The sequence below is a fragment of the Paroedura picta genome, chromosome 17 (genome assembly GCF_049243985.1).
Source record: "Paroedura picta isolate Pp20150507F chromosome 17, Ppicta_v3.0, whole genome shotgun sequence".
In the NCBI taxonomy this organism is placed as follows: Eukaryota; Metazoa; Chordata; class Lepidosauria; order Squamata; family Gekkonidae; genus Paroedura; species Paroedura picta.
Genome location: NC_135385.1, coordinates 19,624,465 through 19,637,893, shown reverse-complemented (window position 1 = coordinate 19,637,893; position 13,429 = coordinate 19,624,465). Strand labels below are relative to the sequence as shown.

Below are 13,429 nucleotides of genomic sequence, written 5' to 3'. Positions count from 1 at the left end.
CGGTGACCATTCTTGGCTACAGTAAATGGGCAGAATGGAACACTCTCAGCTTTGAGAAGAAGAGAAAGCTTTTATACTCTACTTTCCTCTCCCCAAAGGAGCCTCCAAGCTTTCCTCTCCCCACAGCAGACACCCTGTCAGGTACGGTGAGGCTGAGAGAGCCCAGAGAGAACTGGGACTGGCCCAGCACGGGCTCTGTGGGGGACACACAGGGGCCAACCTACCTGGGAAAGTTTTCTCCACAAACGTCTTGAAGGCCTGCAGGTTCTCCTCCTCGTCGCTTTGCGTTTTGGCCAGCAGGGTGTAGCCGCTGCCGAACTTGCTCTTCAGGTGCTGGGGGCTGCCCAGGCATTTAAACTGCCCGTTCACCATGATGGCCAGCCGCGTGCACAAGGCCTCACATTCCTCCATGCTGCGGGGGAGAGACGAGAGGAAGGTCACCAAAAAGGGACAGAGGCATCCTGCCTTACTATCCCGCCTCGTTGGACTGTTGTGACGATTAACGAGGAAGTTAACGGGTGTTTAAAGCGCTATATAAATGCTAGCGGTCAGGAAAGTAGGAGCGCTATTTCCTGTTTGTAAATATTGAAATTGTTTGGTTGGGGTTTTCTTTGGAAGGGCAAAACATTTAAGAGTTTCTTCCAGAGGACTTTCAGCAATGCAGGAATGGAATTTGTGGGATGTCGCAAAAGAAGCAGGGGGGGGGGGTTGGATCTGAGTTCTGGCAAGACAGAGAACTACGGATGCTTGAGTAATCCCATCTACCAGCTCCTGTCAACTCCTCTGGTCCCAGAACTACTGGCGGAGAAGCTGCCGGCATGCCAGAATTTGAACTAGAGGGAAGGGCCACAGGGGAACCATAAAGGAATGCTTGTAAACTTGCTCTTTAGTTCTAGCAAGGAAACACCTTGCCCTCTGTTCGTCACCTTCTTTAACAAAGAGATTTCTTTCAACAAACTAGCCTGCTTATTGGGAATTTGACAGAAGCGTGAGAGTGTAGCTATAAAGACTCGGACATCTCCATTCCAACACATCTGACGAAGGGAGCTTTCATTCTCAAAAGCTAATTCCCCCAAAATCTTGTTCCTGGACTTCCGTTGCCCTCGCTAGCCCGAAGACAGGCTCACCTGTGTGAAGTGATGATGATGGATTTCCCGCACTCCCGCGTCCTGGTGACTGCGTCCCACAGCAGGCGCCTGGCCACGGGGTCCATGCCCGTGGAGGGCTCGTCCAGGAAGATGACGGGGGGGCCGCCGATCAGGGCGATTCCGGCACTCAGTTTCCGCTTGTTGCCACCACTATGGTGGGAGAAAAGCGGCCGTGAAAACCCCGTCATGCCAGAAGAAGGGGAAGGGGAAGGAGTTGGCGGATTTCACCCAACCTGCATGGGCGAGCATCACCGGCCCTTCTGCAGTGGGGATAAAGAGCCTCAGACCACCACCTCCGTAGCAACGATGGGCTTGGGACCCCCTGCATGCTGATTCTCCGGCAACTGCATGAAAGCCAGTGCGGTTCGGTTTCCTGACTCTGTGGGCCAAGTGTGGGCTTTGCTATGGGAGCAGTTTCAGGGAAATACACAAGGTGCTGCCTTGCGCTGAATCAGGCAACTGGTCTACTCAGGCTGGCAGCAGCTGTCTGGGGCCAAGGTATTTTGCACTGCCTACTGCCTGGCCCTTAAAAAGAGCTCGCGAGAAGATAAAGACCAGCCACCAGCCAGAGGAGACAAAAAGCAGGCCGATGGTGCGAAATCAGAGGAAAATATATTTTTATCATTCCGCGAAATCTCTAAGAATTCCCTATTTCTTTTGTCTTTCTGTGGCTCTCCAGAAAAGCAGTAAAAGGTCAGACGGAGAGCAGAGCGGCCACAAAGACACGAGCCGGCTGGATGTTCTCATGCGCAAGGCCCACTGCGATGGCCGCCGGATGGACTGTATCCTTGTGCTCGTGAGTGCAAAGATGAGCACAAGGATCTGAATTTCCCACAATGCACCAGGGTGCTCTGCGGCCACCTGTACTGGGGGCCGTGGGGCCGTTTGGGAAAGCCTGTGGGCTGGGAGCCACTCTCCCCACACCTGAGGCCTTGCCGTAACGTGGAAATTAGTGTCACGGTCCGGCCTACCAGCTCTGGCGCTCCCGCTGCCATAGCCAAACCGGGAGGTGCCCTTCCCGCCTCACCTGTACGTCCGCACGAGCTTGTCCGCGTGCGGCTCCAGCAGCAGACCTCGGAGCATGTTTTCCACGCAGCTGCCGATGTAGCGCTCCGGAATGCCCCGTAGCCGGGCGTACATGCTGAGGGTCTCCCTCCCGGTCATGTGGTCCAAGAGAGCGTCGAATTGGGGGCAGTAGCCGATCCGCTGCTGGACCTGGACCCAAAGGCAGAGCAGGGAAGTTAGGCCAGCCGTTGCCCTCTGAAATGCAACCTCTCCTCGCCAGGCGAGGCGGCAGCCGTGCCCGTTTTTTACCTGTGAGGCTAAATTTTTACCAAAAAAGTGGGGGCTTCCCATGCCGAGCTTTACTTCCCACGCTCAGACAGGCCGGGCTCTTTCGGACACGTGTGGCTGGTGTATACCAAGGCAGCCCATTGGTCCGTCCTGCTCAGCATTGTCAATTCTGATTGGCTCTCTGGGAACTCAAGTGGAGCAAGGTTTTTTCCAAACCCTGCACTTCAGGTCCTTGAATTGAGCCAGGGACCTTCTGCGTGCAAGGCAGGAGCTCTGTCACCGAACCACAGTTTGTGTTTTGTTCCAGCAGGGACTAACCGCACATTTTTTCCTGCCGCGACAGACTAGCACAGCCACCCAACTTTAGAAACTGCTAGAGCCGAAAAAGGACCACGTGGAACAGTGGCAGGATTCTGGAGGGGATATTCACCTACGGGACCCCCCTCCCACCCACACACATACCGGTTACCTTTTTGATATTGGCCAGAATGCTGTGGCCGTCGACGTAAGCGTCCCCCGACGTGATGCTCTCGTCCCCGGTGAGCATCTTGAAGGTCGTGGTTTTGCCTGCCCCGTTGAAGCCGAGGAGCCCAAAGCACTCTCCCTTGTTGACGGCCAGGGAGATCCGGTCCACGGCGAGCCGTGAGTCCCTGCTGCTGTACACCTGTGAGGGCAGGTGCCAAAGGTGGGAAGGTGCTCTGGGCCAAGCTGGAGCAGGTGAACTCCCTGGGCTGGGGCAACCCCTGGCCTCACCGCCACGATGCTGGAGAGGAGTCCCTTCAGTTCCCGAAATTGTCCCAACTTGGCTAGCCCAGGCAAGCCTGATTCTTTCGGATCTCAGAAGCTAAGAGGGGTCGACCCTGGCTAGCCTTTGAAAGGGCGACCTTCAAGAAACACCATGAATCTACAATATTGCAGACGGAGTCCACTAGATCCCCAGGTTGTATTGAGAGTGAAAAACCTTTCTAAGTGGTATTTTGAAGGAAAGGAAGACGTGAGCGTGAAGAAAGCTTTAACATGTATGGAAAAGAAACCTTATTCTTAAAAGTCACCGAAGAAGTTCTTCGAAAACGAGATATGAGATTACTACACTTCGTGAGAAATAAATGGCTTGCTATCGTCAGCTTCCTTGTGCTTCTCTTGGCCTCAACGAGGAAGGCGAGCTACCGATGGACAAAAATAAAGACCTCGGAACGGCCTCCCTCCCCTTCTTTCGTCGGTCGGGTTTCAAACCGAGCAGGGCTCACGGATGGTTTCCAGGTTGACACCGCATCAGAGGGCTGAGCAGAGGCTAAACGGGGAACCTAGCCGCTCCTGCTCAAGGATCTTGCCCTTCCCGTGAATTCACCCCGTAGCCTTTGGCAAGCGACTATGCTTTTCACACCTTCGGCTTCCTGTCTGCTGTTCAGGGATATTAATAACGCCAGCCTACTTATCTGGCGATCGTAAGGATTAGTGGGGTTGGCCGAGGTAGCCGATTTAAGCTTGACGGGGGCTCTCGGTGGCACCGTCGCTGGCCTTGTGTTAAATCCAGCCACGCCAGGAAGTCCCCAAAGAGGTAGCAGCCCAACGGCGGACTCCCCAAACCCTTTATCAGCCAGCTGGTTTGCACACACCGCTTGTGTTAACTGCTAGAATTGCCACCTGCCCTGAACGGGGCAGCCCAGGCTAGCCAGATCTTGTCGAATTTTGGACGATAAGCCTGGGCTTAGGACTTGGATGGGAGACCACTGAGGGTCGCTGTGCAGTGGCAGGTAATGGCAAACGACCCCCTGAATGTCTTCCTGCCTTGAAAACTGGTCAGGGTTGTCACCGATCAGCTGTGACTCCATGGCACTTCCTATTCCTAGAGAGCTGGTCGCCTGGAGGTAAGCGTGACTCGCCAAAGGCGACTAGATCTGCACTTGCTCATTAAACAACATTCAAGATCTCTGCTAAACAGGGGCTACTGAGTAACGCCAACCCCCACACAGTGCCCAGCTTTCGTTTTCAGCATACGGAAGGCGAGCTCTCCTGTGCTGTGAATGCAGGGCTTGGAAAACTCATTGCTGTTTTGCGTTTGTCTATAAAGTTGCTGAAAGTTGCCACAATAAAGAAACTAATAAATAAGCTCCACTTTGGAAGCTGTGCAAGAAGGACGGAGGCTTCAACTCACCTTGGTTAGCTCTTTGATGATTAGGGGGCTGTTTAGGGACGAAAGCGCTTCCGGCGGAGACTCCAAGACCTTCTTTCTCTCATCGGCGACGTCCCTGTCTTCTGGCAAGACGGGGACTTTGTTCAGCAAGAGCACCTATTGTGGGGAAAAGGCCACAAGTGAGCATAGACTCCTAGAATCATAGAGTTGGAAGGGGCCATAGAGGCCATCTAGTCCAACCCCCTGCTCAACGCAGGATCAGCCCTAAGCATCCTAAAGCATCCAAGAAAAGTGTGTCTCCAACCTTTGCTTGAAGACTGCCAGTGAGGGGGCGCTCACCACCTCCTTAGGCAGCCTATTCCACTGCTGAACTACTCTGGCTGTGAAGATTTTTTCCCTGATATCTAGCCTATATCGTTGTGCTTGTAGTTTAATAAGGATATTCCATTGGTGGCTTTTGTAAAAACATAAACAATTTTTAAAGGTCTTCTTCCTCCTCTCGCATACAGGAGAGAATGCCTCTCCTCAGGCTGTGGCCAGCTGCAAGGGATATTTTCCTCACACGAAAACAAAAAGCAATGACTTTGTTTAGGAAGCTCTGACTGAGCCATGAATCGGCTGGCCAATTTAAAGCACACGTGAGCAATTAAGAACACAACTAGCTCTTCTTTCATTGGACGTGAGGCATAATGAAGTGGATCAATTTTGCAAAATTTATCCAGATTCCTGCGTTTGCTTGGATTTTTGGGGAGCTAAATGGGAGAGGAGGGAAACAGTTTTGACTCAATTTGGGCCTAAGCAGGTGCACAGGGAGAAGCTCAACTTCTGGATCTCTTGCCCAGGAATAAAAAGCTTTAAAAAAAAGCCTGGCTTTCTTCCAAGGGATTTCCACAAAGGACCCAACACAGCAATGGCAGTGCCGGTAGCTGAACACACCTTAGTCCATGATATTCCTGGGCCAAATGGGAGTCCCTGCAAGCCACAAGCAAGCTGCCAAGTGCCTCCAGCTCACCCATTTCCGCCGGCGACACATGCCACAGATGATGGTCCTTACTCTCCAGAGGAGGTTGGTCTCGATGAGGAAGAGGAGGAGGAGGAAGCAGAGCCCTTGAACAGCCATGGAGGTCAAGTATTTGCCAATGCCAGGGCTTTCCCATGCAAAGTAATTGGTTTGGTAAGTAATATCTGGGAGGGGGGGGAAGAAAGAAAGGGGTCAATTGAAAATAAAAAATGCACAAGACTCCCATGGCAAAGATGAAGGTAGAATTCACCCAAAAGCAAACACATTTGTGTCAAGTTGGTTTCTGCAGGAAATTAAGCGTTTTAACCGCACTTGCATCCCTCCCTCCTTATTGCTCTCATAGCACAACCAAGTTTAAAGGTGGAAAGGGTGATGATTAGGTGGCTGTTTTCAGGGCTGCTATTTTCAGAGGCCCCCCTATGCCTGTCCTCGCGTTCCCACCCACCTCGGAAGCCAAAACACAGCTGGTGCTTGAGACTCACTGAATATTTTGCAGACAACCACGGCCTCAAATGAAGAGGTGCAGAATTGAATGAACTCGTAGTTCTGATAAAAGTAGCTGATGCTCTGCCCCAAGCAGTAGTTGGGCAGGAACAAGAAGATTTTATCCAGCAACTTGGAGAGATCAACCATCCCGAGCTCTGGAAGACAAACAAGGGGAAAGTCTGTGAGATGCCTGGTGACCGGTCTGACCAGCTTCTCCTAATCAATTTGTAATACAGCTCGAAATCAGCTATAACACCGACACAACTTTTAGACCAGCTTCTCCCGGGAAATGGTCGCTCGACCAAATCAGGGTGGCGAGCTCCAGTCCCTCACCTGGGATGCTCATGATGGTGACAGCCAGGAAAGCAGCTGTCCCCGAGAAGATGTTGAAGATGGTGAGGCGCGTGTAGGCCGTGGCTGCCACGGAAAAGCAGAAGCTGAGCAGGTACATGAGGGGGATGATGGCCCAGCCGTAGAGAAGGAAGATCTGCATCACGTCGACCAGGTGGCTGTCCTGAGTGAACGCCTTCACGTCGAACGCTTGGAATATCACCTGGAAGATCGACCGGGGAAGACCTTGAGCGTCCCACTTGGTTTTCCCATTGGAAGGTCTTCCCTGCCCTCCTTCCACCCTGTCCTTTGGAAAGCCTTGCTTGTGACCTTATTTCTTCTGATGTCTAAAGATTCACCTGGTTGCTATAGTAATCCACTGGAACTCCCTATCTGAACAGGCAGGTGGATTAATTTATTATTATTATTTATAAAATGGCATGTTGAGGTCCTAAGATTGTCTAGCAGCCAGGCAAGGGATGTTCAGAGGGGGTTTGCCATTTCCTGCCTCTGTGACATGACCTCTAGTGTTCCTTGGAGGTCTCCGATCCAAAAACTAGCCACGGCTGACCCTGCTTAGCTTCTGAGAGCTGATGGGATCTGGTTTGCCTGGCCTGACTTGGCCTGTTCCCCAGGCGTGACTTGTTCTATTCCTGATGGCCCAGCTGTTCAGCAGCACAGTCTCCTAGGGACAGACCCTGTTCACCTCAGAGACAGAAGTCTAGCAGGTGCGACCACAACTCTCTCGTGTCAGGAGCAAAAGGGGGAAGCACCAAGCCGGACACGTTGCTGGAAAGGTCGGACAGTCAAATGGCAAACAAAATCCACCCCTGCACCCCCTGCGGGAAAACGCTTTGGGATGTCAACGGACCTCCCCGCTCAGAAAGAGGATCTTCCGGCACGAGGCCCCACTCACCAGCATGAGCACGCAGGGCGTGAGGAAGTTGATGAGGTCCCACAGGAGGGCCGACAGCCAGAAGTTGACGACGTAGACCCCGCTGACGAACTGCACGTGCTTGGCCTTGATGGCCCTCTCGCTGACCAGCAGCAGAGCAAACGTGCTGGACAGGGAAGCCATTCCGTAGAGCAGGTTGATGGCGATGGCGAAGCCCGTCTGGCCTCTGGCGAGAAGGTAAAGGCAAGGGGGTTACACGGGACGGGTCCCGCTCCCTGGGACCGGTTTCTAACAGCCCGCCCCTCCCGAAAGACTCAGGGAGGGGAATGGCCGTAAAATCTAATAAGACCCCAGAGGATTAAAAACTGCAGAAGGACAGTTTCCTGGGGACTGTCGCATCAAGGGCAAGCAACTGGGGTGTTCTCTGGGTCAAAGAGGGCCGGTGCAGGGTCACAATCCACCCCTCAACCCTGCTCATAGAAATCTAGCAAGCAAGGAGGAGGTGGAGCCAGAAAGGTTTCTCCCTTGAGCACTCATTTTTCTTTTTTTTTTTCAAAAAGCCTCGCGGGGGAGCTTTAGTTTGGAGCATCCGTCAAAAACAGTAGCCCTCCCGGCCACTTTGAGTCTGGAGAAGCACATCTCGTGCTGCAGTATGTCTCAAGACAAGGCCCCGGGGAGAAGTGGGAGGAGCCACTAAATGCCTTGGGCTGGGAAGGATTCGGTGTCCTACAAGCAGGGCCACTAATCCTGCAAACAGGATCCCCTTTCACCGTACCCTCTTCCGGATTAATCCCAACCCTCATTCAAGCCGAAACAGATCCCGAACCGGTTGAGTAAGAGCTGCACTCTGAGGGTCAGACCACAAAGTGTTTGCATAATGAAGGGGAGAGCCAGTTCTGCTTGAGGTCATCCAAGCGTTGTAAGATAAACAAATTCAGGTTCTCTCTTATTGGCTAAGAGCAGCCTGGAGATCTGGGCTCGATTCCCCACTTCTCCACATGCCGTCAGCTGGGTGACCTTGGGCCTGCCACAGTTCTCCACAGAGCTGTTCTTTACACAGTTCTCTCAGAGCTCTCTCCGCCCCAGCTACCTCGCAGGGGGGGTCTGTGGTGGGGAGAGGAAGGGCAAGGTGTTTGTCAGCTGCTCGGGGTAGTGGAAAGCAGGGTACAAACCCAGCTCTTCTTCTTAAGGCAAGCAGGCTCGTTCAACATTCAAAAAATAATTGAGGACTAGCAACTTGAGCCAGACGTCTTTGCAAACGGGCGTCAAGAGACGGTGACTCACTCCATGAGCTGGTCCTTGGCGGTCTCGGTCACGTTGCGGGGCTGCGGGAAGTTGGCCACCGTGATGGAGGCGTTGGGGCCAACCAGGAGCTTCAGCAGGGCGTTGTCGGCCAGCAGCAGCGCAGTGGCGGAAGCGTGATAGGCCTGGTTGTTGAAGAAGGCCGTCACCCACGTCTGGTTCTCGTCCTCTTGGAAGGAAGCCGCCGCGACGCAGTGCTCGTTGAAAGCCCCCCCCTCCTCAGCCGCTTGAGAAATCAGGAACTCCTGCAGGTCGCCTGCAAAGACAGCAAGCAGGCCTAACTCCTCTGGGACCATGAGGACTAGAAACGTCCCCGTGGGAACAAAAGTGGGGGTTTCTCACGCCGGAGGGGAGGTTTCCCCTCCTGCACCTTCTGCATTAGGCCCTCCGTCACCCCACTTCGGTGGTCCTCAATTTCACCATCTTCACCCCAGAGCAGCTGCAGTGATTATGAGCATTCCGTGACTGAACCTTTCCCTTCACGAACGCTTGGTGACATCACTGTGGCTCAGCCAATAACTGACTGTATGCAGCCAACATTCTAGAGAAGGGCGTGGCCAAACTGCGGCGCTCCAGAGGTCCATGGACTGCAATTCCCATGAGCCCCTGCCCCTAGAGTGTTACTGCCCTTGATTTTGATCAAGAGCAGCTGCAGTGATTATGAGCATTCCGTGGCTGAACCTTTCCCTTCACGAACGCTTGGTGACATCACTGTGGCTCAGCCAATACCTGACTGTATGCAGCCAACATTCTAGAGAAGGGCGTGGCCAAACTGCGGCGCTCCAGAGGTCCATGGACTGCAATTCCCATGAGCCCCTGCCTGCAGGCAGGGGCTCATGGGAATTGTAGTCCATGGACCTCTGGAGCGCCGCAGTTTGGCCACTGCTCCTCTAGAGTCTTTTTCGCCAAAAACAACTTGGATGCACGTCTTGCTCCGAGAGATGTCCACACACAATACCTGATCTCTCCCCGCCACTCACTTGTCACCTCCAGCGGCTGCTGGTGCTGAGCGCGAACCAGATCCGAATATTGTGCGGCTAACTGCTGGGCCAAGCTGGAGTTCTGCAGGGTTGAAAAAGGCACCGTCGTCCGGCCGTAGGGCCTTAAGGTCAGCTGGAGCAGGGGGGAGTCCCTCGGCCCCGGGAAGGTCTTGGCTACGATCAGAGCGAAGGCTGTGAAAATCAGAGGCACCAGGAATTGTGCGGCCACCATCTTCCAGTTGCGCCAGGTGTACACTGCCCTCTTCATGAACATGGCATAGAACTGCTGGAAGCAGAGGCAGACCTGGGGACACAAAGAGAGCAGGCGGGGAAAAGCTCAGAGCGTGTAAGGTAGAGTCCTAATTGAGACCCATCGGTCATTCTCCTATTATGGACTCTGGAGAAAAAGCTAGGGGTCGTGACAGAAGGTCGTGACACTGTAGCAGGGGAAAGGGCCAACTCAACATCTGGAGCAATCCAAAAGCAGACAAACAAAACAGACGGGCTTAGAGTCACCCAGAATGTGCAAGAGGGTAGGATTCTGTAGAAGAAGAGTTGGTTCTTATACGCCGCCTTTCTCTACCCGAAGGAGTCTCAAAGCGGCTTACAGTCGCCTTCCCTTTCCTCTCCCCACAACAGACCCCCTGTGAGGGAGGGGAGGCTGAGAGAACCCTGAGATTACTGAAGAAGAAGGTTGGTTCTTATATGCTGCTTTTCCCTACCCGAAAGAGTCTCAAAGCGGCTTACAGTCGCCTTCCCTTTCCTCTCCCCACTACAGATCTCCTGTGGGGTGGGTGAGGCTGAGAGGGCCCTGATATCACTGCCCAGTCAGAACAGCTTTCTCAGTGCTGTGGCGAGCCCAAGGTCACCCAGTTGGCTGCATGTGGGGGACCGGGAAATCAAACCCGGCTCACTAGTCCACGAGTCCACACTCCTAACCACAACACTAAACTGGCTCTCTGTAAGGGAGAGTGAATGAGGGCGAGGCTTTCCCCCGATCAGAATTCACGGGGAAGTCCAGCATTTCCCCACTACACGCTAGAGGTGTGCAGCCCTACAAAGGCTGCTCCTACAGGAAATTGCCCCTTTCACCTTCTCGCCCCACCCTCATTGGTCCGTACCCCGGTGTTGAGCTTCACGCTGGAGCAGTCCTCCATGATGAGGGCCCCGCTGTCGTCCGTGGCGTCCGTCATGCCGCTCAGGCTGCTGGAGTCGTCCAGGGCCCAGTCGTTGGACCGCCGCTCGTGCTGGTACTGCAGTGCCGGCAGCTGGATGGCTTGGATGTCCATGGAGGAGTCCACCAGCTTGCCCACCCTGCAAGAGAAGGAGCGCCGCGCTTTTAGCGTCATCGTCTCCCATTGGACTCGGGGTGGATCACGAAGGAAAATAGGCTCAAGAGAAAACAGAGCGGGACTCGAGACACCTTTGTTGGCGTGGCCAATCCCAGAAATCGAGAGAAATGCGACCGGAGAGATGAACATATAAAACGACTGCGAGACGTCCGACCGGATCAAAAAACGAAAATTCAGTCACCCATTGGCTTTGCTTCCGAAATGTTACACTTGGGGATATTTCCAATTCCGGCCTCACCCCTGTTTGGGGTGGCCACAGCCCTTGTAAGTGTCGGTGGTGGTTTGCATTCTGGGAGGGGAAGGGGTGCTGCCAGTTAATGTAACATGCTGATATCCCCTGGAAGTTACGTTGGGAGGTGACACTCTGGCCTTTGGGCAAAAACTCTAGGGTAAAATTAGCTTCTAACCATAGAGCTTTGCCCAAAAGTCAGAGTGTCCCTCCTTGGATGTCGCCAACACGATTTCTGGGTGATGTCAGCATGCCGCGTTAATTTTCGGTTTGTAAGGGGTTTTTTTGGAGGGGGGAATGTCTTCTAAAACCAGGGGACCCCTGCCCCGTTCGGGGGTTTCGGCAACTCTACCTCTGCTGCACATCTGGGCTCGCTCCTGCCCCTAGAGTGTTACTGCACTTGATTTTGATCCCCTCCCTCCACCCCTACTGAATCCCCTCCAGTGTGTTCTTAAAGGCACAGGACAGCAGCTGGTAGCAAGAGTTGACAAAGTTAAGAACGGCAGGTGACTGATTCTTCCCCAAACGCCCAAGTTCCTTGCAGGGCCTACCGGAGAAACACTTCTTCCATGGTGGTGACCGAGGCGCCGTAGCTGGCAATGCCCAACTCGTCACGCCGCAGCTCCAGTTCCGTGAAGAGAGCCTCAAACCTAGAACAGCGGGACGTGGGAAAGATCGGACGCGGAGAGGGAAAAGCACGTCAGAGGCAGGTTTTGAAATCTCCTCCCTAGCCCACGCGGACGCTCCTGTTTACACCAGAGAACAGTGGCCTCCACCTCTCAGGAGTTCGCAGACGACTTCGGGAGCCGGAAAGGAGATGCGGAGAGACTGCCCAAAATGGCTTCCATGGCCAAAATGGCTACCGTAGAGGGTGGCTCCGAAGCCAAAATGGCTGCCTCGGGAGGCGGAGCCAAACACAAGGCCACCCTCTTTGTTTTGACAAAACGAATGGAACTGTAACCCCGAGTAGCTACCGGTCCACGTTTTGAGTAAGTCCTGCCTGATAACGACGCCTCTTTCTGAATCGCTTGGTGGGCGCCAAGGGGGAGCACTGGCAGAGACCATGATGCCCACGGACGCCATGTTGGGAACCCTGCTCTAGACCGTGACTCGCATCTTTTGCAAAGACGGCTAATTTTAAGAGGCTGGTGGGTTTCAAGGAAGCCTCTTCCCCCTCACACAGCTCTTCTGCCGATTTTAGAACAAGACCCAGCCGACCCTGAACATCGCGGTGAATTTTTGGGCAAGTGTGGATCGGGGCGAGCATTTTTACCTGTGCGTGCTCTCTTTCGGAAGGATGAAGGAAAGCTCCGCCCCGGCGTTGCTCTCCAGGGTGGCTTTGGGCACGTAGTGGTAGATGAGGCAGGAGATTTCTCCCAGGTTGCAGCAGGGCTCCTTGACCATCACCATGTGGTATCCCGCGCCTGCAGGGGACCGAAAGGAGAGCCGTTTCAACAACGGACTGGGCCCAACTGGGCTGGACGACATCCAGGGCAGACCGAGGAAGCGGAAGGGAGTCATTTTTGGTCTGTCAGAAGACATGAGCTGGGCTGGCGGAAAAGGGCAGTGGAAAATCCAAGAGAAAAAGCGGAAGTTGTGATCCAAACATGAGGTTCTGTGTTTTATAGATGTGCGGAATCTGGGTTTGGGTGGGGCATTCATCTTGTAAGGATAAGTTTCTAGCCCTGATGGCTGAAAAGATTGGGTTAAAAATACAGGAGGGAATCCTAGGAGCCGGAAGGATTTCCAGAAGACAGGAAGTGGGGAATGCAACTGTCTGCATGGCTCCCAAGCAGAATCCAATTTGGCAAAACATAAAGCAAATCTACTGTACTGGAGCATCGGAAGAGCCCTGCTGGGTCAGACTATCCTTCCCTCTCACAGTAAATGATACGGGGCTACACAGTATTGTATGAAGCAGCAAGAGGCCATTTCGTAAATAAATAGAGCAGACGGCATCTGCTTGGCAGGCAGAAGGTCCCAGGTTCGATCCCCAGCGTCCCCAATTCCACGGCCTTTCCCACGGACACTTGAGCGGATCCCTGCCCGTCAGGGTGACAATAAGGGGCTGGATGAATCTTTCATCCGACGGGGAAGACTGCTGGCCGGTAACGAGATTACAGGTTGGCTGACAGCAATCCCTGGATTTACACTTCTTAGCACGTAAGAACATAAGCCGCGATGGATCAGCCCCAAAGCCCCTCTAGCCCAGCACGCGGTTCACAGCCACCAGGAAGCTGCCTTTAGGAAGCCCAAAAA

General features: G+C 53.7%; 1 protein-coding gene across 4 annotated transcripts in view; it reads right to left on the bottom strand.

Moving 5' to 3' along the window:
- ABCA3 (ATP binding cassette subfamily A member 3) overlaps positions 1–13,429 on the bottom strand; it is a 57,375-nt gene that overhangs the window by 8,244 nt on the left and 35,702 nt on the right. For all 4 annotated transcript variants that reach the window (XM_077316855.1, XM_077316854.1, XM_077316856.1 and 1 more), the window contains 14 exons: positions 12,444–12,594; positions 11,722–11,820; positions 10,711–10,903; positions 9,590–9,893; positions 8,592–8,865; positions 7,329–7,533; positions 6,416–6,635; positions 6,079–6,237; positions 5,588–5,760; positions 4,597–4,731; positions 2,911–3,105; positions 2,176–2,363; positions 1,128–1,298; positions 225–412 (listed from right to left, as the gene is read on the bottom strand). In XM_077316855.1, the coding sequence (XP_077172970.1) occupies positions 225–412; positions 1,128–1,298; positions 2,176–2,363; positions 2,911–3,105; positions 4,597–4,731; positions 5,588–5,760; positions 6,079–6,237; positions 6,416–6,635; positions 7,329–7,533; positions 8,592–8,865; positions 9,590–9,893; positions 10,711–10,903; positions 11,722–11,820; positions 12,444–12,594 (2,655 nt within the window). The remainder of the gene's footprint in view (positions 1–224; positions 413–1,127; positions 1,299–2,175; positions 2,364–2,910; positions 3,106–4,596; positions 4,732–5,587; positions 5,761–6,078; positions 6,238–6,415; positions 6,636–7,328; positions 7,534–8,591; positions 8,866–9,589; positions 9,894–10,710; positions 10,904–11,721; positions 11,821–12,443; positions 12,595–13,429) is intronic.